Raw genomic sequence first — 27126 nt, forward strand, 5'->3', positions numbered from 1 at the left:
TTATGTTGGTAATGAATCAGGATGTTCTGCTACACTTTCTAATCTTGCATTCCCTTCAACCCTTTGGTTATTTGTCTGTGTTGAATTGTCTGCACTTTGATTTTGACTTTCATTAATAGCTCTTTCTACATCTTCGTAAGTTGGTGGAGGAAGCTATAGTAAACAGGAAAAAAAATCAAGATAATCTGGAGTGTAAAATGAAGAGTATTTATAAATTGAAGTTGTACAAAGATACAAGTTTAACAAACATGGAACCTGACAAATTACCAATCTATTGACCCCTGGTTAAAACCTTAAATTGCTACCATTTTCAAGAAGTTAGAATGACATACATACACACCTACGTACAGGCAGGTGTTGCCATTTCGCGTTTGAGAAGTTGGATTTTAATATATAAGATAGCAAAGTTCAGTCTTTCTAATGTTACTGAACTATATTGCTCTAGACAAAAATTATTTTGTGAATTTTTTCATACTTTGGGAGAAAGCTGCCTTCCCTGTGTGGACTTTTGTCGACCGCCAGGAATCAGCACTTGGCCACCTGCCTATTTTGCACATGTTAGTGCAAAATAAGTGAAAATAATTGCAATTGCAGGATGAGCAGCTATGTTTTAGATTTATAAAAAAAAGCACTTTGTAAGAGGGAAAAAGAGAACAATAAGCACAAGTTTATGAAAACATGGAGGAGAAGGGAACTTCCTTGCCAATTAGGATTAGCAATATAAAAAATACATAAACAATAATTGTGAAACACTATGTGAAACCTTTGGTTTGGTTACCAGAATTTTGATAAAAGATGAGAAATTTATTTAACAAACCATTACCTGAATTGCTGTTTCATATGGTGGTGGTTTATCTTGATTAGCCTGTGTCCTAGACAAGCTAGCCTCAGCTTGAGAGCAAGTAGCGTAACGAGCTCTCGATGAAGCTCTTCTACTGCGTTGAGACCTTCTGGGATTGGCTCGATAGATCCGCGGCAGTCCCTGAGGAATGTAATAAGTAAACGGGGTAGAATCACTTTGTTGATTAGTCGGAACAAACAGGTTTGCCTCTTCTTGAGTTGCAGTTGGCCTTTCCCTATTACCTCTACTGTTACGTTTAGCTTGCATGGACCTGATTCTGTAATAAAAGCATATAATGAAATATTATTTCTGCATTCAAGTATAGCAGTCTGCTCATGAAGCACAGAACATACAACCATAGGGAACAAAGTCAAGAAAGTCAAATGCTAATTTTACAAATGTTTATGTACAATTTATTCAGAATGCCCCAAAATTCTTTATTCCCACTGATAAAGTATTTCTTTGAATCAAGGGATGCACTGAGGCAGTAGTCAGTAATCAGCCACGTTGCTGATTACTTATAATCGGTGGGAAAATAATTTTTCATTAAAAATATTTTATGTATGCCAAAGAAAAAATTTATAAACAAGAAGAAGATCTAATTTTTTCATTGTTAAAAAATAAAGTTAGGTGATCGTAAGATGGTTATATGCATGTCTCCCTCTGTTTCTCTCTCTGTGCTTCAAACGTTTGAAGGAATGTTCCCTTTTGGGCAAGGAAAAAAAAACTTCATTGTTTTTCAGTCAAGGTATTCATTGTATATACACATAACTACAACATACATTTTATGATGTCTTGAAAACTACTGCTTTTACATTTTACAAAAATGATATGAAACATGTTTTGATTTTTAAAAACATGCTTTATATATATATATATATATATATATATATATATATATTTTAAATTGATGAATGAAGCAACAATATTTTTTTCCAACACTTTAATACTTGTGTTTCTCACATGTACACTAGGATGGGTCGAAAAACAACTTTTTTTTTTATTTCGATGATGGGTAGTGCGGAAAAGGTGCCATAGGTGGAGCAAAGGGCACATAAAAAAAATTTGAATTTTTTCTGACAATTTCTTGATTTGCCGCAATTGGGTTGAAGTTTCGAAAAAATGCTGTTTTTTCATGTTTTAGTAAAAATTGGTAAAAATAATATCTTTCTATTTTCGATGAAGAGTTACGCCGTAAAGGTGCCATTTGTGGCACTAAACTCCCATAAAAATTTTGAGGTGTGTGGTATAGTTCTTTCTTTTGCCACAAATTAGTAGAAATTTGAGCAATTTTCTGTTTTTTTAAACGTTTTCAATAAAAATTCAAATAGTAAAAATTTTGTTTTCGCGATATTTTTCTGCCATAATTATAGTTTTATCACATGTGATGCATTTTTTGATGTGTGGTGTGCTAAATTGACTACTTATAGCGTATAAATTTTTAAATTTAAAATATGCTATTAGAAAACTCAGTGCGGGTCTCTGTTTGATTAGCGTTCAAAACCAACGGGAGTAAAGCAGAATTCGTTTTTAATCAAAGATAAATCTTTTTAAAAAAGAACAAATTTCTTTCTTAACTAAAAACAGTCACGTGAAACGACACTCCCGTAAGAACATGAAAAGAAAAAACAAAAAACAATGGTGTCATTGCAGGCGTTAAAAAAAGAAGGACATAAATAAAGAACTGTAACATTTTTGGTGTAAATTTTTCATACGAATGAACTGCCGGTTTGACACCTGATAAATAAGTTAGAGAAAGTACTGAACCTAAGAACTTTCTGGCCCAATCAAACCCAAGCTGATGGCATGCAGAAACCTGCTTATGCTATCATTCTAGGATATCTCTGTCATTTATTTCTACATTGCCAAAAGAAAAAAAAAAAAATAGAATATTTGAGCACAGACCAAAAACACATAATTGATAGTTGTGCTACTGTTTCAACTAGACTGTGCTCTCCAAAGTTACAAGACAGCCAACCAGGGCCTATTACGTAGCTCTGGTGGCTCACAGCTTGCCTACAGAATTCTTTGCTTGCACTTAAGTACCTCGAAACCCAAAGATGCCTTACGTTTTCTCGCACTGTTCACAGTATGAATTGATTTGCCCATATGATTCGCCTAAAGAAACGACTAGGGTATGCAAGAGGGATTTAAAAGAGTAAATAACATAGCCTTCCTAAGAATTCACAGCAATGCTACCACAGCAATGGAAACAGACGAAACCCAAGGTGTAGGAACATTGTGATGAATACTAATTGAATAAGTAGAAAGCAATTAAAAGAAGAAAAAAGTATCAAGAAATTTGAATGTTTAAGGTTCCAAAATTAAAATTCAGGTTAACTGAATACGACGATATGCTCGGTTTGGTTCTCAACCAATGTCAACCAACCTCGAACCACAAAATGTCTTTCATCAGAAAAAATTGGAATAAACATAGTATCCGAAAAAATTTTAGAGCCAGAAGTCCTACGCCAGCTGTGTGTAGTAAATAGAAAAACTGCTAAGAAATAGCACCGAATTTGTGCAATGTCCACGAAGGAAATGATGCTTTCATTGTAGCAATACTGTAACAGAAGTAAAAGCACTAAAATGCAGAATATCCTCTCTGTTGAAAATACAAACAGAAATTTTCTGTACATCCACATCTTTAGTTCTTTGTTAAGTTCTGTGCTGTTTAACCTTAATTTTGAACACAGCTGCACAAAGTTTTCGAATAGCATATTTTAAATTAAAAAAATTATACAAGTAGTCAATTTATAGCACACCACGCATCTAAAAATGCATCACATGTGATAAAACTACACTGGTGTGCAAAAATTAAGGACGAGACGGTTTTTTCAATATAACTTTGTACAAAAGCTTTCCAAATCAACACATTTAATACCGTAAGATCCCCAATACGTAAGGACATGTGTAATGTAAGCAACACTTACTAAAAGAGAAATCAGAGGGATAAAAAGAAGCGTTATTGAAAAAGTAGCATGGAGCGCAATGCGACTGAAGGCCGAAACATCCCTGGATGGGTGTCCAGCAAGAAACATCCGGTCTTTAGTAGGAGATATGATCTCCCCTGACTGTCAGGCAGGTTTCACAGCATCTGCTCATGCTGAGAATGAGGTTGTCAATGAGTTGTTGAGGCATTGCTGCCCATTCGTCTTGCAGCGCCAATCGAAGCTCCTGAATCGTTACTGGTGGTAAGGTACGAGCTGCCAAGCGTCTGCCTAGAAAATCCCATACATGCTCAATGGGATTGAGATCCAGAGATCGTGCCGGCCAATTCATACGTTCAATATCCTCACTCTCTTAGAGCTGTTCGGCAGCTACTGTGCGATGACATAGTGCATTGTCGTCCATGAAAAGGAACTGCGGACCCATAGCGCCTCTAAAAAGACGCACATATGGAAGAACAATCTCGTTACAATAACAAGTCCCGCTGACTGAACCTGCGTTGAAGATATGAAGATCTGTACGACTACCAAGCATGATGCCTCCCCAAATGAAAACAACGCGACCTCCATACCTGTCCCTTTCAATGATGTTTGAGGGATGATTGTAGCTTCCCCGCTCTCTCCAGATGAGTATGCGATGAGAATCGCTACTCAGACTGAATCTGCTCTCATCTGTAAAGAGTACTCGTCCCCATTCATTGTCTCTCCAATTCCGGTGTTCCCGGCACCACAGAGAACGCCTTCTCCGATGGGCAGGCGTTAGAGGTACACACCGTATAGGGCGTCGTGCAAACAGACCATCACCCTGCAGTCTTCTGGCCACGGTAAAACGCGATATTGGTCCTCCAGTCGCCTGTGTCATGTGTCTAGCGATTTCTCCCGCTGTCTGCCGCCTGTTTCTTCTGGCCTGTAAGACAATATACCGGTCATCTGGTATCCGGGTGTAGTTCCTCGTGGATGACCACTACTGAACCCGCGGATAGCTGTTCCTGTAGTTTGAAATTGTCTCCAAAGTCGTGAAACGATGCTGTGAGCAATTCCGAACTCTGCAGCCACACTTGTCACACTGCGACCTTCCTCCAACTTCCCAATGATTCGACCTTGGGTAAAAGCATCCAGATGTTGTCTAACAGATTGATTATTCGCCATTTCTCGCTGAGGCAGCAACTCGGTGTGATTTTAACTGCTATACGGAGTGTAATATCTTTGCCAGAAATACTGGTCTTACACCGACAACATGCTTTATACTACTCAGACACTCCCCCATTACGTCTGCCTGCATATCTGCGCATGTGCTACCGTACATCACCTTACTTAATCTCCTGATTGGTCTTTCTGTCCGCTCTGCCTCTTCGTTCAGCTGATATGCTAATTTTTCGACTTCGTCCTTAATTTTTGCACACCAGTGTATATAATTATGGCAGAGAAATATAGCAAAAACAAAATTTTTACTTTTTGAGAATTTTTATTGAAAATGTTAAAAAAACTGAAAATTGCTGAAACTTCTACTCATTTGTGGCAAAAGAAAGAACTATACCTCACACGTCAAAATTTTTATGGGAGTTTAGTGCCACAAATGGCACCTTTACAGCGTAACTCTTTATCGAAAATAGAAAGATACTATTTTTACTAATTTTGGCTAAAAACTTGAAAAAACAGAATTTTTTCGAAACTTCAACCCAATTGCGGCAGATCAAGAAATTGTCAGAACAAATTCAAATTTTTTATGCGCACTTTGCTCCACGAATGGCACCTTTTCCGCACTACCCATCATCGAAATTAAAAAAAAAGTTGTTTTTCGACCCACCCTAATGTACACAATGTTTTAACATGTCTCATGTGTCAATGGGTTTTTGTACTACTTTACCTACAGTATAGTGCTTTAGGATTGTCTTATGATTTTCATAAAGAATAAAAGTCCTGGATTATAAGATGGCTACTAAACATAATAATAAAGTGGCAACTAGATTAAAGGCCTCTACTGATCATAGCTAACAAATATTTGAATTTTCATGTCTGCTTAACAAAATTTAATTTTATCAACAATCATAAGAAAATTGACTTACAGAATTTGAATAATTTTTTTTATTATCAATTTTTTTAAAAGCATGAAAATAGAGAAAAATAAATCATCAGTCACAGAAAAGACAGGCTATTACTTAATTCTGAAAAATCAAAATTAATTATAAATTTTAAAAAAAGGTGATACGGAAATTGCAGCAATGAAAATCATCAACATTATAATGAAGCGGCAGCCGATTAATCAGTAATTGATCTAGTATCATTGGCCAATTAGTCAGTAACCAGCCAATTGGCTAATCAGTGCATCCCTATTTAAATCCTTGCGGTCAATAGTTTTGAATGATGGATAATATTCAACAAACATTTATAAGTGACAGCTTTCTGCAATATCTTAAACTAAAGTTTTGATGCGGAGGTACAAATGCTTTTGCTTCCAACTGAGTAAATAAGCATTAATTTTAGTTCCAATCAAATTGCAAAGACCGAGTATGACAGCTTAAATCTATGACTTCAACAATGTTGTTTTTTCAGATTAAAATAATATTGAGAATGAAAAGTTCTAATTATGAATCTAGTGGAAGTCTTCAGAATTTAGTATACCCAATGTAAGAGTGCTTCGCTTTTAACATCTCATATGCTTTCAACTTGAATATATTTTTGCAGACACAAAATCAGAAATTTATGGAACTTCATTGTAAGGGCTTGTGCAAACAGAAGTAATAATTTCAACAAGTAAAATAATTTTAATTTAAAAATCGTTAGCTTTAAATATTTTGGCCTCACATTCTTTGTTTCTTCATAAACCAAAAAACCATTAAAAAGTATTTTAAATACAGAAAACTTAAGTATTTTTAAGATCCTGTTATGTTGCTTCGATTTTGAAAATTTACTTACATAGGGGAAAGCCACCGCAAACAAATAAGGCAAGTAGCAAATGCAAAAACGATGGCACAAACAATAAGAAGTGTCTTCCAAGGAAATGGTACAATTGGCAAGTCTGGATTCACATATTTGGCAGACACTAATGGACAGAAAATACATACATACATTAGTAATAAATATTAAATGTATACTAAAAACATTCTTTTAAGAAAATAAAGAGATGATTTATAAACATTCAAATTTAAATTTTTAAAAGGGGACAAGAGAAAATTTACTGCTCAATATTTACAAGAAATTATACAACTGAAACCAGGGCTGTTCAATTTTAGCCGGGCCAAAAAAGACCGGCCGGCTTTTTTTTTTGGTTTAAACCGCTTAAAAAAAGCCGTCTTTTTGAAGAAAATAATTTTTTTGGGGATTTTTATTGTAATTTAATTAAAATTAAAGTTATCTTTGTATCCTTAATGTGTTAAATCAAATTCTACTACTCACATACAAATACTACTACTGTGTTAAATCAAATTCCATGAAAAAAGAATAAAAATTTGGTAGTTGTAAAAAAACTTGATCTATAATAAAGAAATTAGTCTAGTTCAATATAATTCAAATGTTTATAAATAAATTTTAGTTAAGTTCAAAAGATCACATGACAATGCTGCTGTTTTACCAGTCATTTGGTTCAGACTTTAAATAACTATGCACTTCTCTTTTCTTTTAATCACCAAAACTGTTTCTTATTTTCTAAAGAAAAGTGAAAAACATTTTTAGAAAAAATAAGTTTCCTAAATAAGAATACATAAAAAAAACTAACAAGACCATATTGGTGAATGAATTTAAATTCTGCCTGAATGACATAGACCTACAATTTTTAATAGGTGCATTACATAAATAGTTGCCGCTGTGGTAAAAACTGAGCCAACTGATCAATGCAATAAGTCTTTTAAAATTTTTTACTTTGGGTAGTATTGTAGCGGGAAATGGTAGTTTAATATTTTCAGGATTTAAAAAATACTTGTTCATGGGAAGAAGAAAGTACATGAAACAGGTCTGTCTGACTTGAACCTGGAGGAAAAAAAAAAAAAAATTAGTGTGATTTAAACCACACTAATTATGACAATCAGTTTTCATTTTCACATTAAGGTGCTAATCTACAGCAGGAGAAATCTAGAATATGATGTTTAATAAATGCAAAATTTAGTTCTGTTTTACAAATACACATCAAGATTGATTTAAAAAAAATAAAGAGAACAATTAATAAGGCATGAAAAAGGGAAAATTGCTGATACAAGTGTTTTAAGGTTACAAGGATGCTATTTTCAGTGTTAAAGACAACAGCTTAGTTGGTGGATCATCCAACAAAAGTATCAGGGTTTTGCCAGAAATGATTTGCAGTTTTTGTGTATGTGTTCCTTTTATCATTTTAGTTTCAGCAAATGTATTGTCTTTTTACCTAAATTGACATTTGTTAGCTTATTAAAATGCATAGAGATCATTATTATGAAGAATATAATACATGACTAATAAAAGTAAAAAAAAGCCGGCTTTTTTAATAAAAGCCCCCCGGCCTGGCCTTTTTTAGGAAAGGCCGGCTTTTTTGCAGCCCTGACTGAAACACTAATTTGTTCGAATAAATGTATCAATAAATACAGGTTCTGATTCACATAGCATTATAACTAATACAATTACTCTGTACGAATTTGGGACTTGCAATTGCAACAACATTATGCATTTATTTTATATAAAAGTTTGCATTTCAAACATTTCTGTTGAAATTTACATATATGAAGGTGCCCTTACAAAACATTCAGTTTGCAATATATATTACAGCAGCATGCACTTTAGCAGATGTTACAATCAAGTTAATAACCTAAAAGAAAGAAGAATTGGCAGTAACATTTAGGTAATATAAAAAAAAAAGAAAAATTAAACACCTAATTGCTTAGTAACAATAGTAAATACAATGTCAATAAAGCATGAATTAGTAATTGATTGTCGACATGTGTTTTGCGGTTTTGAAAAATCTTTTTTAATAGAAAAAAGTTTGCTAATTTGTTTTTATGAATGTTTTGTTCACTTCATTATTTTTTATTAATAATTATACTTCGAATGTAGATAAATTTAAGATGATTAATGGCAATGTATTTACATTTCACAAAAGACAATAAACAAATAAACATTTTCTATTTTAAGTTAACATAAAATAAAAATGGAAATATTAAAGTTAAAAAATTGCAATCAGACATTGGATATTCGGCCAAACAATTGATTGAAATATTAACTAAATATTTGGTAGGCGGCAAAATATGATATATTCAGTGCATTTCTGCTTACAAGACTTTACTTTAATGAAAAATTAATTCAAAATTTTTGAAAATCATCTAGAATTATCCAAATAAGCAAACAATATGATATTTGATGCTCTAACAGCTCATATCGGAAAAGAAAAAGACAGTATTTCTACCAGAAAATTGTCTTTTAAAAGTTTTTACCACTATAATGTATTTGTAAATAGTAGCATGAATACCAAGAATGTTTACACTGTGAACAATATACCTTTTACTCTAAGCTAACATAACATTAAGCATTTTGTACTGTACATGAAACTGGAACGTTCATGATATGCACATTTCCCTAAAAATAAACATTGTATTCAATCAAATTTAAAAAGGGTAAAATTCAAATTAGGAGAACGATCACTTACCTACACATGTACTTAATCGTGGCACCTTAAAAGATGGATCAAATATAAATGATCCAGGAGGTCCCGTCTTTGCCGTACATAGACAAGGAATCATTTTACAATACGCTCCAATGTGATACTGACGGCAGTCGGCATGGTTGGCACAAAATACTGCTACAGTTGAGTCTAAAATATATCAATGAACAAAAAATTGAAAATCCTATAATTTATTAAGTTGCAGTTTCCTATGCTCACTGAAATGAAATAAAAATAAATCAATTCATAATGCTAAACTATACAATTTTAGCGAAAGACAATAAATACTTAAAAGCTTTCATAAAGCAATAAATTAATTTTAATCATATATGTATGCAGAGCAAAGTAAACATAACAGAGCACCAGGATTGATAATATTCAATTCATGGAATAGGTCTCCCCCCCCCCTCCCCCCAAAAAAACATGCTTTTGACAGCCCTTGGCATGACAATAAGTATCAGACCAGATATAATTTGATGCCAAATTAATTTTGTCTGATTACTAGTTTTATAATTTGACTTATTTTTGACTTTCTTGGAATTAGTGACTTCTGAATACACAAGTTATTGCACAAGCATATAGATACAGAGCTTTGATTAGGAGGGGAAAATCCATGTGACATGAGAGGTTCAAAACTGCCACAACAATTGTATTTAAAAGTACTTCATGTAATGTAAAATAACTTATTATTCAATCCCCCTCCCATCTTGTAATGCTAAACTAAATATCTCCTTAATGTAAGCATCTGTATCATAATGATAACATAATCAGTCTTTAGAGCAGAGGTCGGCAACCTGAATTAGCTGACGATCGACTTTCTAATTTCACTTTCTAATTTCGGCGAAAAGTAAGATAGATTTTTTAGGGGGGGGGGGGGGGGGGCGGAGGAGTAGATTTCAGCGATTGTGTTTTTTATGCATGGTTGAAACTACACAGTTGACTTCATATAGCTTAACTTTTGTGAAAACAGATTTTGATGCTGATAGAATAACGACTTTAAACTACTAAAACATTATTAAGTGAGCACTGTTACTTCACATCTAAACAATTTCGAACACTAATATATTGTACCTTTTAAAATGGATAAACTACAAAATAAAATTTTTTTACGGCAATATGTATTTTAAACTCACCAAGAACATTTTTATTGAGACGACTGATATTTCGTATTGTTAGTAAGTGCATTTCTACAAAAATTGAATGCAAGTGACTTTACCAACTTTTCCAACTGACCTAAAACTGAAAATGGTTCCAAAAAATCTTTACAGATCAGTAAAAAATTATTTTTTCCTGTTATTTAATATGATAATTGCAGTGATAGAAGCTGGTTTTGCTCTACTTGACAGTACAATTAATACCCAATTTCCGGGGGAGAGAGAAAGAAAATGTGTACTCCTAACTCACATGATTTTTTCTTTTTGTTCTTTTAAATAATGTTTTAACAATTTTTTTTTAAATTGATACTAAGTACAACATGTTTGATATATTAAAGACAGCTTTTTCTTTAATGTTCTTGAAATAATAATCCACTAAATTTAGGATAGATTTACATTTAGGATAACCCTTGAAGTGGGGTGTTTATATTTTTTACAACTGAAAGAAAAAAACAATGCAAAATCCCATTCAGAACAATGTTTTCTTACCCCTCAAAAGTCACAAAACATTCATGTCAAAGTTTTTCTGTAAATTTATTATAAATTTTGCAGACTATTTTATCAAGAACAACAAGAAATTCCGTCTAGAACTATACGAGCCTACTTTCCCGTATACCCATACTACTTTCTAGTACCTGATCAATATTCTCAAAAATAGCTAAAATCGCTAATTGTTTCAAACATATTTTTTAAATATCTTAAGCTAATTTCTAGGAATAAAATATTCCTCACTCATCTAAAAAATTAGATGTGAAAAAAAGAACAAATAAAATAGCAGCACCTTTTAAAAAAAAACAGATAAATACACTTTTTTCCACTTAAAAAAAATCTTTAACAGCTTTTAAAACGAAGAAATAATAATTAAAATTCATAAGTTCATTAAAATAAATACATCATATAAAAATAAATCGTTTTTTTCCCCTGTTGCCGAAAATAATTTTTAAATGAATTAATGCACTTACCAAAATAAATAAAAATAAAATGTCAACTTAAAGAAATACTTTTCATTGTCAAAAAAAAAATCGTCTGCGCATATCTTTATGTAGAAACATAAATGACTTCGAGTTTATTCGCCGAAAACTGAATACCTAAATTAAAACTTTAGTGTGAAAATAAAAACAAGTCATATCAACAATAATTACTTCACAGTTAAAACCATAGCGTCTAAGTCGGAGTCAATCTCATTTTGAGATAAAGGAGTCAGAGTCGAATATCCGAGGATCGGACTTGGTCATTTGTCCTCCATGTATAAATTTTTGCCAAAGCTACGAAGTCAGAGTAGAAGTCGGGGAGTCGGAGTTCGATTAATTGTCGGGCACAGGATTCGGAGTCGGAGTCAGGTGTCCCTAAATTGTCGAAATCTGGAGTTTGGCCTCAAGAGCTATTTCCAACAACATTTGTTTGAGGTAAATCCGCCTTCAAGTACAGAATCTACCTTGACTTTCAGTTTACCCGTAGGCGCTAATGTTAAGGGATTTGAACTGTTCAAAATTGAAAGGAAAATTGTTCAAATTAAAAAGAGATTTTATATACAAGTTTTTCATCAAAAGCTTTTTCCTACAAAGTTTGTTTGAAGCAAATTTGCCTCACAGTTCGGAATTGCCTTAAATTTCCCCAAAGGCGCTAATGTTAAGTTTTTTGAATTGTTCAAAACTGAATAAAAAATAGTTCAAATCAAAAAGTGAAATATGGGAATGAGGTGTCCTCGCCGAGATCTTTTGAACAAAAGAAAGTTTGTTCGAATCGGACTATTCATTCAAAAGTTATTAGGGGGGGGGGGACAGACAGATTGACAGGCAGACATTTTTCCCCATCTCAATACCCTACTTTCCAATTTTAAATTTTTCGATATTTATTTAATAATTTTATTTATTTTTGATTTTTTTTTTGTTTTTTGCGATATTTTTAAGATGCATTAAGCCTTATTTCATAATTTTTTCTTCTTTTTCTGACTTTTACTGGGAAAGTAGGCTAAAAAGGGGAAAAATTGAAAATGTTAAAAATTTTGGCAAACATTTTTTAAATTAATTTATAAAATATATCTAATTTAAAGAAAATGAGTCAAGTTTTTTCCTTGAAAATGATATTTATTAATGGTACTCTAAAAACTAACTGTAAAAAAAAAGGAATTAAAATGTTGTTGTGATCGACTGAAAATGGGCTCAAGATCGACGGGTTACCAACCAGTGCTTTACAATAATTGATTTTATTATTGCAGAGATCACACTAAATCAAGATGTGACAACACAACTGATTCTTTTTAAAACTAATTATTCCACCCCAACTGTTATCTCCTTATCCCTGCAGCAATAAAATCAACAACAATGCCAGTCTTAAAACGCTGTTCATTAAGATAAAAAACCATGTTTTGTAAAGAAATTACATAGAATTGTTCATAAGACATTAAAAGATCATCGCACTCTTTCTCTATGGCTAGAATGTTTTACAATTTAAACTGAAATTTTAGTGTAACTGGATAGAAAGAAAAAACCCATCTGCTCAACTAATACGAAATGAACTTGCTTTCTCAAAAACTGTATTAATTCTCTCACAGTGAGAGGGGATAACCACCTGCAACATGTAGAGATGCAGATTAGTGGTCGCCACTCGCCAAGTGGGGACCAAACATTTTCAGTGTTGACCAAAAATTTCAGTGCCGATTGCCACTGGGTGACCAAAAAAAAAATAAAAATCAATAAATAAATAAAACCTTTCCCAAGTTTTCGTTATTGTTTTCATTGTGATTCGAAAGCAGTTTTTCATGCTCCTCTAGGGCGTGACATCACTCATTGATGTACAAGAAAAGTTGAAATAATGCCTCTCTCCTAGCTGAATCGCTGAAACCTCGCATTTGATGCTTAAAACCACCTGCACGTGGTTAAACACTGCTCATTCAGGGGGGAAGTGAAAAACTCCTATGCTCCAGCAGAAATGATCCCCTAACCCAAACAAAGTCAAATGACTGATGAATGATTTTATTTAGGGAGCCATGTTGCATTTGAAATCGAACTTTGCGCGAAAAATTGCATCTTGGGATAGAAATTTCAATACTTTTACATCTTGTAAATATTTAATTATTTTCTATAATCGGAAGTTATGTTGACACAGGCGATCTTAGATTAGCTTATTTTATGTTTAATTTTAATGAATGGATTTATTTTTGCATGTGGACCAATGTTTCCTTTGTAATCGTACATCGCGGGGAACTGCACCTCATTGTTGAAATTTCTATCTTTTTACATCTTGTGCGTATATTTTGATATTTTTGACAAGAAAAAGTTGTTTTGACATATGCTACTAAAGATCAGCATGTTTTATATTTTAATAAATAAATTAGCTTTTGAAGCTGAACTTGGAAATCATACTTCACAGAGATTTGCATCTCGTGGCTTGATATTTCCACCCTATTGCATCTTGTAAAAATTTCAATATTTGTGGCAATCAGAAGTTATTTTATGACAGGCTACCATTGATAAGCTTATTTTATGTTTAATTTTAATAAATGGATTTAACTTCTGGACCCATGCTTCCTTTGTAATTGTGCTTCGCAGGAAATTGTATCACGTGCTTGAGATTTCAATCCTTGTACATATCTTGTCTTGTACATATTCCAATATTTTGGACCATCAGAAGTTGTTTCGGCATAAGCTACTTTAAATTTGATTATTTTAAGTTTTATTTTAACAAATAATAAATACCTTTATTTTCGGGAGACATGCCGACATTGCACACGGAATTTGAGAAAAATTACTTCCAGTGTTTGAAATTTCAATCCTTTTGTACCTTTCAAATGTTTTAAAGTTTTTGACAGTTGAAAACTATATTTTAATAACTAAAAATGAATAAATTCTGTTTATATTTATTTATTTTTGCAACTTTTATTTTAATTATTTTTAGCTTTTAGTAATACCACGCATCAGAAGTGAACATTTTTGCAAAAGGCTTAACTTAAAAGTGTAACATTTTATCCCCACTGTATTTCTTTTTTTTTTTTTTTAATTTGCCTTAGCAAATTTTTTAGACATTGTTGAAAAACATCTCAAACCTTGGAAACAAGGGATATTTTATAGCATGTTGCAATGTCAGTAATAAAAAAATGCATTTTTTGAGGTGACCAACTGAGTCACCTCAAAAAATGCAAAAATTACTGGATATCATGCTTTGCATTACCTCTAGTAATGCTGAGGTGGAGAGAGAGTGGAGTTCTAGGAAAGATATCATAGGCATGAAGAGCATGTCTTTAAAATGAGATACACTTGAAGCAAGGCTGAGAATCAAATTTAATGGCCAAAAAATAACGAACAAGGATTTCAGTAAGGATATAAACTTATAGTGGCAGGTGTCCATTAAAGTCAGTCACTCTAGACATCAAATTTTGCAGAATTATGTATATTAAATTGTTCAAATTGTACTACTTTTTTTTCAGTTTTGATCACTTGAGCAGATGCTTTTTAATATTAATGTTGCATTAAATCTAATATATCTATGCTTTAAAAATATTCCAAAGTAACTATCAAAGAAAATAGCTTATTTTGTTGCATTTAACAAAATATATTAATACTCCTAGTGAAATGTTCCCTTCTATTAGAACTTTAAATTATTTATTCTTTTTGAAGAACATAAACTAATTCTGTAAATATATCACACAGTTTTTTACACTTTGACTAAAGTTTTGACTTAAAATATGCATTACAAATTCAAGTGCCAATTTCTACTTCAAAAATATAATATTTATAAAGCACCATTATTTCTCTGCTTCCAAAACATGTAATGTGACAATGGTGTTGCACATGTATATATTATCATATACAAGCTGCGACTAATTACTGCAGAATATTTTCCAAAAGAGTACTAAGTAGTTTTACACTTGTATACTGCACTAATATATCATATTTTATATTGAATAGATCTGTAAACTGAAATTTTAATTAGCAACATTATATTTCAATCCAAGTCATACTCTAATTTCTTCAATGAGAAAAAGAAAATAATGATTGGTTCTGATTTTTATTGGTTAGGGTAAAGATTTTTAACTTACGCCTATACAAATTTACAAATATATATATATATATATATATATATATATATATATATATATATATATATATATATATATATATATATATATATATATATATATATAAAGATGCGTGTGGGTGTTTGACTACCAAAAATTTGAAGTGGCTACCAAAGTTTTCTGTGTTAATAGCCACTAGCATACCTGCCATCCTTAAGATAAATAAAATAAGAGCACTTAAGTTCTAAGCACCTTTACAATGCTTTTCTGAATTTTCATGTTAGATTTTTAACAAAACTACAACCAAGTTTAAAATAAAATTATTTTACATTAAAAAAGCATCATTACATAGATACATATTGAAAAGTAAAAAAAAACCATAATTGCTGTTTGATTTAATAAAACTACAACATTTTTTAAAAATATTCTTTTATACATATCCTACATGTATTGAAAATGCGTTGCCTAAGAACATATTGAAGATGAAAAAACATTATTACTTCTTATACTTAGAAGTAAAGCAACTTCATAGAAAAGGTCAAGATTCGGAATTTTTTTAGTGGCCACTAGACTCCAAAAACTTAGTGGCCACCAATGCCACCAAGTTTTGAAATACAAACTAGAGGGGGGGGGGACAGTTTTTACATCTTTCATAAAAAAAATAGACGAATAGGATTTAAAGAGAGTTACACAATCCTTTTTTCGCACATGGAAAATTTAAGCTAAAATAGGTTTCTGATTTATTTTAAATAAATAAATAAATCAGAAGTCCGCCAGGAACCTTCATTTTAGATGAAATAGTTTCAACTTATAGCAAAGCTTTTAAGGCAATGAGGATCAAAGACAAAAATTCCCCTTCAAGAAAACAATTAAAAAAAAAAAACATAACTTTTTGCCTTTTGTTATTTTTAATAGTTTGCATTGAGATAAACAACCAATTCTGTAAAGTCAGACCAAACAACGTAAATAGAAGCACAAATTTGTAAATTACAGCAGACACGTGTTTCGGCGTTACAGGGAACGCCTTTTTCAATGCAAAAAATAATGAGCTTATGGATGAAAAGACATCCGATTTGTCGGATGTCTTTTCATCCATAAGCTCATTATTTTTTGCATTGAAAAAGGCGTTCCCTGTAACGCCGAAACACGTGTCTGCTGTAATTTACAAATTTGTGCTTCTACTTACGTTGTTTGGTCTGACTTTACTATTCAGCACAAAGGTATTTATTTATCTTAACCAATTCTGTGTTCAGAAACTTAGGCTATTAATAGTCTTGTCTACTTCCATGTTGCAAATGACCAAACATGGCAGCAACATGAAAAGTTTAAGATGCTAGATTTTTGAATTTGTTGCATTAAAAGTAATTATAAATCATTAATAATCCTTAAAAAACTAAAATTTAGATGAAATAGTGAGTTTTTAGCACATTAGCAAATTAGCATCTAAACTAATAAGGATAAAATGATATTTTGAAGAAAAAATTTTGCATTTTTCAAGAAAAAAAAATTAAGAATTTTCTGAAAAAAAAAAAAAAAACCATTTTGCATTATTTTCAATAGTTTGCATTGCAATAAACATCAAATTCCGATTTTAAAAACTTGGCCACTTAAGAGTCTTGTGTATTTAAATCTCGCAAATGACCAAATATGGCAACTAAGTTGAAAATTCAGATAAAAAATTTTGAATTTGTTGCATAAAAATAATTTTAAAACAAAAAATCCCCATGAAACAACAATTTAATTGCGAATTTTTAGCACATTCGTGTCGAAAGCAAGAAGGATAAGATGAAATTTTAAATAGTATAATTGTTTTCATATTTCTCAATGAAAATATTTAAAATAACAAAAAAAGAAAAAAACCCCACACATTTTGCTTATTTTCATGAGTTTGAAGTTAAAAGAAACACCCAATTCTGCTTTGTCTTTGAAAACGAAGGCACTTAAGCGTCATCTATTTCCATCTTGTGAATGACCAAACATGGCGGCTACATTTTGCACGTAGCTGAAATGCTTGATGAAAAAACGACGTTTTCTGATCCACATTCCCCCTCAGTGTATATCCTGACACTAATGCTTCCAAAGCATCAAATTGTCTTCTCTTTTGTTGAGTTTGTGCACAATTCCTGCCGTCGAGCATAGGGGAATTTCTTCTTTTTCCTCAGAAATCAAAAAGTGTACAAGCAAAGGCAAAAAAAACGGAGTTTTCTGGAATAAATCAGATTTTTGGAGTACTCAATAAAAATCGGAGAAACTCCAGGAAAAACGAAGCACTTGGTAGCTATGCACTGGCTACCAAAGAAAAATACCAGTTTATACGTCTAGCAATATGGTCAATGACTTATTTTTTGCATGTGCAAACAAAAGGCAACTTAGGGGGTGTCTCAGAATGAACTTCCTGTTGTTTCATTGCTAGAGAAAGATTGCATTGATATACAAAACCTATAAAATGCCACATTGAAAATTAGTTTGCCTTTGTACTATTTCTGTTAATTGAGGAACAAGAAAAGGGGAAAAAATTAAAAGTTTATGAAAAAGTGATAACAATAAATGAAGGCACTGATTACAATATCCGACTTTTTTTAACAGGTGTTAATATACAAGAGTTCCAGGACTTGGTGATTCTGATAACAATAACACTGATCACATTAGTCGGGGCCTACTGTATATTTATATATCAATAGGTCAAAATGGAAATTACATGTTTAGTGTATTTGTTTTCTTGCTATTATAATTTAAAATTACCTATGAGAACTTAAAACCTTTAAAAAGGCATTTTTTTTAAATATGTATTTTGTATGTTTTGTTTCAATCAATGTTTTTTCCCATTTTGGGAAGAGATTGCCCTCATAGGCATCCTTTCAAATAGCAGTTTTATATTGCACTAGTGTTCATGGTGTATAGCTTACAATGAGTATTTTCCAAACCAATCATTTACATAAATTTGAAGATTTTTTTTTTCTTTTAAGTGCAATAAAGTAGCTATTATCATACACGTGAGAATTTATGAACAATTGTATCAAGAAAGATATATTTTGTGTAATGTAGAATGCAAGGAAACATAATTGACAGCAAATTTCATTTCATTGCAATCCACTCTCCCCTACACATATGTACAACAGATATATTATATACTAGCCGCCTGCGGCGACCAGCTGTTTCGCCTTCTTACGCCATTCGCCTTTCTATGCAAGCAGCCACGTATGGCGGCTGTTTGGCTAACTTGTCATTTACCTTTTTACTTCAAGTTTGACGCCTTCGACGGCTAATTAAATAAATTTGGCAGCAGTATTAATCAATCCATATCTATCTTTTTTTGTGCCATTAACATTTTTACACTGAGATTGCCGTCTTCGGCGGCTATCTACCTTTACGATCTCTCTCTAAATTTTCTTATCCATCTCTATTTATTTTAATCTCCCCGCTCATTTCCTAATTAAAACAAAGATCACTCAAAAAATTCATTTTTTTTATTTAAGTAAAACAAAAAAAAAAAAATCTTCCAAAATTCCCCGTAGTGAGCAAAAAGTATAGCGTTTGACAAAGAAAAAAAATCTCGCTGTTTTAATTGAATTAAATGCGCACAACTACGAAATGTAAAGTAATATAGATACAGCAAAAAATGCAAATTGAAGTTTTTTTCAAAATTTGATAAAAAATACAAAAATTGCTCTATTTTTAAAATGTTTTCATTCATCATATTTAAAATTAAATTTCCTACACTACAATACAAAAAATGTTTGTGTGGTACAATTGGTTCGGGGTCTGTGAGGTAAAAAGTACTAAAAAGTGCAAAAAAAACACATAAAACATTAACTAACTTTTTCTAATTAAAATATATAAAATCGAAGCTTGAGGTGCACAACTTCGACAAAAACTGCACCTGTATACCAAATTTCATCTTTCTAGGATTTACCGTTTTCCCAGGAAGCGCGCCACACACACAAACATCTTATTTTATATGTATATATACATATAAATATATATATATATAAAATTAAGCAAACAGAATTACAAACATTAAACAAAATATAAATAACAAATGATGATTAAAAGGAAAAATGCAAACAGCTATTAAGTAGGAATAGATAAAGAGTGAATCCAGAGCTCATCAGCCGTGGAGGATTCATTAATTATGGTCAAAAGACCAAAATTTTAACTATAAACTAGAAGAGAATGTTTAAGCTCCAGTACATGTAATGTTGAGTAACAATGCGCAAACGCACCACTTGCTAAGCTAAAAACAATAACCTAGAGCTCAAACCTAAAACTAAAAGCAGGGGGTTTCGCCTCGACTAATTAGGAAAACAAGTTCCGATAATTAGCTCTGGATTCACTCGTTATCTATTCCTACTTAATAGCTGTTTGCATTTTTCCTTTTTATCATCTTTTGTTATTTATATTTTGTTTAATATTTGTAATTCTGTTTGCTTAATTTCATATTTACTTGGCTTTTTAGTTTTGCTGCGTTGCGCATCTATGGGCTCTTGGTGTGGTCTTTTCAATATTTTTCACTTTTATTATTATTATTATATATATATATATATATATATATATATATATATATATATAAATCAGAGGTACATGAACAAAAAACATACTCTTTACGCATAAAGTCAGTTCATCACTTGTTATAGCCGAAACAGCATGCTGAAACTTTAAACTACACACCATTGTGCAGTTTTCATATTCGAGTCCTTGAATTGGTGGTATTACACTGTGACAAACTTGAACATTTCCTATAATAAACAGAAACTTTGATTTCCTCTAAATATCATGACCAATTTAAAAAGCAAATCAAATTCAAAGAAAACATTACTATTTTTTAATAAGTTCATTAAATAAAATAAATTACAAGTGATGAAGCTAATAAAAAATCAATACAAAATGATAGAAATAAAATCAAAGTCAATGTCTCAAAAGTATGTACAGTCACGTCATGTGACGTAAATTGAAGTCTACAAAAAACATATAATAAATAGAGGAAAACTATTTTATTATGCATCATGATTATATAGTTGAAAGAATATACCTTTGAAACAGTAACAGAAATAAGTACAGCAATTAGTTGTATGTTTATTTTGAGAACTTTTTTTGTACTACATTTCTATTACAAAGTTTCAAACCCACTAAAAATGTTTTAAAACAGTTACAAAAACCAATATGATTATGAGTGGGTGTAGAGAAGAAGTCAATAATCATATCAAGTAGAAAACATAAGGGAGTAAGTAATAACATTTTTTGATTTAAAAGGAAAAATACAAGCAAAACAAAGAAAAAGAACTTCCCAGTAACTCTTACTTTTTTCGGATTGTCAAATTCCTTCAAGAAAACACAACATTTTATTCCTTATTTCGTGCTAAATGTACAAAGCAAAAGACAGTTTTTCAGAAAAAAAAAAGAAATGAAAAATACCTGCAAAGAAATTGGCGTATTTTTTTGCTTTCTTGCAAGTTGTTTAGAACAAACCATGTTCAACTACGAGCAACATGTGATATTTCAAGTAGGTTGCATTGCTCTGAATAGGATAATCTAATGTTTAGCACATTCGGTCGGTAAATAAACGGTTTGAAGTAAACTAAATGTTGGATAAATAAGTACATCAATGATAAGGCACAGTAAAATTTATTAGAAGTGCAAAAAGCACTCTGTTGAACGATGATCTAAAAAATGATTGCAATTGTAAAATTTTTGATATGTCAATGTCTAGCTTTTCGAGGCACGAATTTAAAAAAAGAGAGAGCAAAATGAAACCAGGCAGTCTTTTTTCAGATCGTTGCTAAAGTAAAATACCTGTAATAAATAGAATGGTTCAAGAAAGTGGAGAATTTATAGGGTGAGGTAGTAGAGGTAGTGCCTAAAAACGGATGCGACTTCACTTCTAGAACAAAGAGAGGGAGATAATATTTGTATGACTTGTGTGCTAATATGTGCTAATACAGCATCCAACACAAATTGAACTTTTCTTGCTTTCTTGCTCGCATAATCTGCTATTAATTTTTGTGTGTCCAAATTGTCTAAAATTTCATGTTCTATAGACAAAATTGACAAATTACTAAGTCTTTGCTGATGCATAGTTGATCTTAAACTTTTTTTTATGATTTTTAACTTCGAGAAAGATTTTTCACCTGATGAAACCAAAAGTGACAGAGTTAATAAGATTCTTAATGCTGTTGCTGTATTGGGAAAAGTTGAAATTAATTCCTTTGTAAAGAGATATTGTAAATGAGTATGTGGATCATTAGACTCGTTATCTGGAAAGTGTAGTTTTAAAGCATTAATCTCATCAAATAAGTCCACGCCGTCAATGTCTGCTTAATTTCTTGAGTCGTCTTTTAGTTTTGAATGTAAATCATTACAATGCTTTAGTAATTCATCTTTTGTGTGACTAAATAATTTGCAACCGAAAAAGCCAAACACATCGTCAAATGCTCGTAGTTCTTCAAATCGACCTCTTAAAGAAATTAATGTGTGATAAAGATTCTAAAAAAAAAACCTCTACTTTATAATTGGTTTTAGGATCTAACAGAACTTCGTCGTGTTGTTCATACTCAAATTGTTTGGGTTTTCGTTTTGGACGGAGTGATTTTACAGGCGGAAAATCGGCTTCAATGTTGAGTTCGTAAGCTAATTTGGTAGCTTATTCTAAAACTACTTCAAACTGTTCATCTGTTTGACATTCCTCAAATTTTGCTACTAAATTTTTTAAAAAATTTAAACACATTTGTGTATTTAAGCACGGGCTTTGCATCATCTTGCTTAATGAATTAATTTCGTTTAAAACATCGAACCAAATAATAATTGAGCATATAAATTTATTATTTAGCATGTTTAATGCATGTGAATAAGCTGTGAATAAGCTTGTGTGTTGTAGTGCGGTCCCAATCCGAAGAATTTTCTGATATCTCCAGCAGAGCATCAAATATTTTGTCGAAGTGATAACGCAAAGGTTTGATTGCGTCAATTCTACTTGACCATCGCGTAGCACTTAAAGGTTTGAGTTTTATGTCGGCTGAATGTCTGCAAATAATGGACCATCTTTTGGTAGATAAAGAGAAAAAAACAAAGTTCTTGGATCAAGTCAAAAGAAATTAATAGTTCCGTGCGAAATCCTTGCTGCATCATTGACTACCAAATTCAAAGTATGAGCTGAACAAGGAACAAAAAAATCACGACTACTAATTTCTAAAATTCTCTTTTGCAATCCAATATGTTTTCCACGCATATTAGAGCCATTATCATATCCTTGGCCACGCAAATTTTGAATGTAAAGTTTTAACTCTGAAAATAATTTTAAAACAAAATCCAACAGACCCTCGCCAGTAGAACTGGTTATAGAACAAAAACCTATGAAATTTTCGCATATCTCTATTTTTTGTTTGTATTATTTAAGCAAACATGTCTCAGTATTATTGTTAATTGCTCTGTGTGACTTGCATCTGGTGTGCAGTCTAAAATAACGGAAAAATACTTCGCTTCTCTTACTTTATCCAAAATATAACTTTTTATTGTCCTGCCGAGTAAATCGATGATTTCATTTTGAATGTCCTCTCCCAAATAATGAGCCATACTAGTTGAATCTGACCACATAGAGGATTCAATCTTAAGAATGTGTTCCCGCATAATTGAATCAAAAGATGCAATCATTTCTATTGCTTTTAAAAAATTTCCATTATTGTGTTCAAACGATGTTTTCGATGAACCCCGAAGAGCTAAACATTGCCGCGATAAAAATTTGACGACTGCAATTATTCTTTCTAGCACATCGTACCAATACTTTTTTTTGGAATCTAATAGCCTCAGTTGCTGCATTTGATTTAGGGTTGTCTTAGTTTTTAACATCTCATTCATTTGTACCAGGATTTTAAGTTTTGATTATGGGAAACACTTGTTTCATGCCTTTTTAAATTTAATGACAAATGCTGCCAATCTGAGAAGCCTTCTGCATCACTAATACTACTTGAATTGGTGCCAAAAATTTTACAACAGAAACAGTACACTGAATCTTTCAAAATGGAATAAACAAGCTAATCTCTATTGACTTTCTAACCATTTGAAAGATTTCTGTTGTAATAATTGGCAGCAAATTTTCTACCAGCATCATTGATGGGGAAGTTGTGATTATGTACCTGAACAGGACCACAACTTACCAAAGCATTCGCATTATGAGTATCAATACTTTCAGGTCACGTTCCCGGATCATCACCACATTTTTCACGGACCGTGGATGGACCGCCGAAAGATGCCGAACCTCAGGGAAATCCTTTCAGACGCATACCTCTATATAACCCTTCAAGCTTATCCGGGCCGTATTTTGTCACGAAAGACATGAAAAAGAATTCTGGAAATTGTGAAACACATTTTATCTCATCCCCGGCTGGCGCCCGGACTCCAATGAGCTGGGATGATTAGCACATAAGTCTTTATAATAAGACCAGCCATTTAACTTCACACCCCAATCCCGTACATCACTACCTTTTTGGCTTGATGTCCCAACGGGACGGCAACACTGAACAAAGTGACCGAACAAAACACAAGCAGAACAAGTTTTTATTACACTGCCAGTGAATAAACCGTGAGCCCCTCTCCAGCCTAGAGGGTTCCTTTTCATTTATTTTTTCTTCTTGTCTTGATATACTTCCAAAAACAACAGGGCTATCTGGTCTGCTTGGAAAAGGTCACAAAAGGTCATGAGATTCTCTTCCGCCTGCTTTTTGTTGAGCACTGGCCACAGGTGGTACTAAGAGTGAAGCTAAAAGAGCCCTCTTTCTTGCGATTATAAAATTTTCTTACACTGAATGGTCTCCTATGAGAGGGTGGGTGGGTCGCTTTGAGCAAACAAAATTTGTTGGAAAGTCAAAACTGATTTTTTTTTTTTTTTTGAGCAATCACAATTGCTTATTGTTCTCACTTGACCGTTTTTGGCGTCCGTGCCTTTTTCAGCTTGGACCAGGCCTGCAGCACCACCATCCACCGGCGGCGGCGCGGCTGGTCCTGAGCACTGTCCCCCGAAATCCACTTTTGCTGGGCGGTGGCGTCCATGTCCCACACACACGAACGCCTACACACACACACACGAACGCCTACACGCACACACGAACGCCTACACGCACACACACGAACACCTACACGCACACGCACGTACACAACACTCACTCACACACATGCATATATACACTTACGCACCCACACACATGCGCCTACACAAACACACACGCTCGTGATTGCGAAAAACATAATTTGAATTCAAGATGCCAAAAATTCAAATTAATTTTTTTAATTTCGTTTCCATTGATTTAGCAAGTTGAAACTGTCTTTGGCGCCCCTTCGGCACTCCTCAGGTGTGCGGCGCACGCCTTGCACGCCCGCTTACGGCGGGTCTGATCCTGAATATGAATGAGACTGCAGTATGTGGTAGAGGGGTATTGGGCGGTATATGTTTATAGCATTTATCACAATGGACAATAATTCTCATAGTCATTCAATTTATATCTATCTGTCAACATATACCTAGGTTTATGTTCACAGAGGTCTTAAGTGAGCTTTGGGAACCATTTTACAGCAGAAGCTTGAACTATGTCACAGAGTCAAGACAAATGCTTTTTTCTGGCACGCTTGGATTTAAAATTCCGCCATTTCAATATTATTTTCAAATCCTCTTATGCACCTTACGAATCTCTAGGAATTTGGAAGTCATCGGATGGGACACAATGCTCTACGTTGTGAAGCAATACATTGAAATAATCTAATTCAATTTTTTACAAAAGGTACAAAAATTGCACTCGATAAGAAGAATTTACTAAAAATGTCTTTAACTTTTCCCATCACCACGTGTATTCCTTAAAAATTCCATTCATAAAGTAAAAAAACTTAATTCCAAAAATAATGTTTTAATTTTTTGATTTAAATACATAAATAAGCACTACTACTATGAATTTGAATACTTTGTAAAGTTATAACGTCTCCTCAACCGCTTACGTATATTTATCCTACGTAAGGCATGACTTTACCAACAATTACCCAGAGAATAATTATGAATATGACAGCATTATCTTGGTTAATATTTCGGAATACACGACAAAAATTAAACGAGGAAAACAAATTTTGAATAATAATATCTGGCGAAAATATAATGCTTTTATTAGTTCACAATAAACATTGTTTGAAAAACGTGACTAACATGTACATCACACTGAAACAAAAGATTACCTTGAACACTGCCAAAGGAACGAATCAAAAGAAATGCATTAAACAACAACAATCCATTGAAGCCAGCATTAACAGATAGAAACGACAATAACACTCGCATTAGAAAAGGCATCACAAAAATATCAATTCAAAAACTTCAGTATGAAACCTCAAATATACGACATCGATGTTTATTTACAAAAATGAAAAATTACTGCAAGTATGTTGCCATTTATCATACACCGAAAAGTGCATCAGCTCGGTTAGTAGACTAAACTCCTCCATGATCAATACTTACATTTGAATCCGAAACTTAAATATATTTAGATAAAAAATTCTCATTTTAAAACTTTATATGCGCCAAAATTAAGAATGCAGTTGAATATCCCTTTCGCAAAACAGCCCCATATCTGTCTTAGAGACAATTTGGGACTCTAATAAATACTATGCTGCCTCCATACATCTCAAGTCAAGCGCGAATCCAAGGGCATCATAACGCGAACAAAGCTAGCGTAAAAAACTGATCATATACTGTTTGACATTGAAAATGCAACACCAAGAAGGAGTTTTCAGAAATTTAATGCAAATTTTAGAGTAGACGTACATCATTGAGTTATGTAAATGATGTGAAATGTGCAGCTCTCCGACGCACGTGAAGTAATAAGATATAAGACCCCTTTTACACGATTCCCGCTTTCGGACATCGGACGGCAGACATGTGACGTCACAAGTCAGAGGAAAATCGTTGCTCATTTACACGAAGGCGGAAAGCGGGAAGCGTATGCAAATTTCGTAACCGGTTCGATGTTTTGACAGGGCGTCTGCACCTGTTTGTTTATATTTGCTTCCGTTGAATCTTCTGTTATTTCCTACTATTTTTTTTAATTGTTAAAGAATTGAAGTGTTTTCCGTAAATGTTCAAGGTTTATTTTTTAGAAAACATGTCTTGGATAGCGCTTTTTTTAATCTTTTTTTTGAGCCACGCTAAAAATAGAAGTAAAAAATTCTAAATTTGCCAAACAGTGCTTTCCCGTGTTTCGCGGTAATGGTTTACCGATGTTTTTTTTTTTAAATCTGTGTGCATATTCAATACATAACATGTGCACAATTAAGCCAGGCTAAAAAAATAAATAGAAGATAATTCTGGGTTCAACGAACAAGCATTCCCTCCCGCCCCTCCCCTGAAATTCAAAGATTAATTTAAAAAATAGAATGGTCTATGTTCTAGGAGCTTATCACATCATGCTGCTGTTGTATGCATGAAAAAATGAAATAGCACAAGGATTTCATAAATAAAATAATTTTTAGAATACTGAAACATATATTTATTTATTTGCTTATTTTAATCAATTTCAAAAATG

The 27126-nt window shown here is 32.5% G+C and overlaps 1 protein-coding gene across 1 annotated transcript; it reads right to left on the reverse strand.

The window, feature by feature from the left end:
• Positions 1-25890, reverse strand: LOC129220088 (uncharacterized). Its single transcript, XM_054854427.1, has 6 exons — positions 25787-25890; positions 20179-20316; positions 9395-9559; positions 6706-6832; positions 824-1118; positions 1-153 (listed from the first exon to the last, which is right to left on the reverse strand). The coding sequence occupies exons 1-6, from the start codon at positions 25884-25886 to the stop codon at positions 1-3; spliced, it is 978 nt and encodes a 325-aa protein (XP_054710402.1). The 5' UTR covers positions 25887-25890.
• Between the last annotated feature and the right edge of the window lie 1236 nt (positions 25891-27126).

This window comes from Uloborus diversus, chromosome 4, assembly GCF_026930045.1.
Source record: "Uloborus diversus isolate 005 chromosome 4, Udiv.v.3.1, whole genome shotgun sequence".
NCBI lineage: Eukaryota > Metazoa > Arthropoda > Arachnida > Araneae > Uloboridae > Uloborus > Uloborus diversus.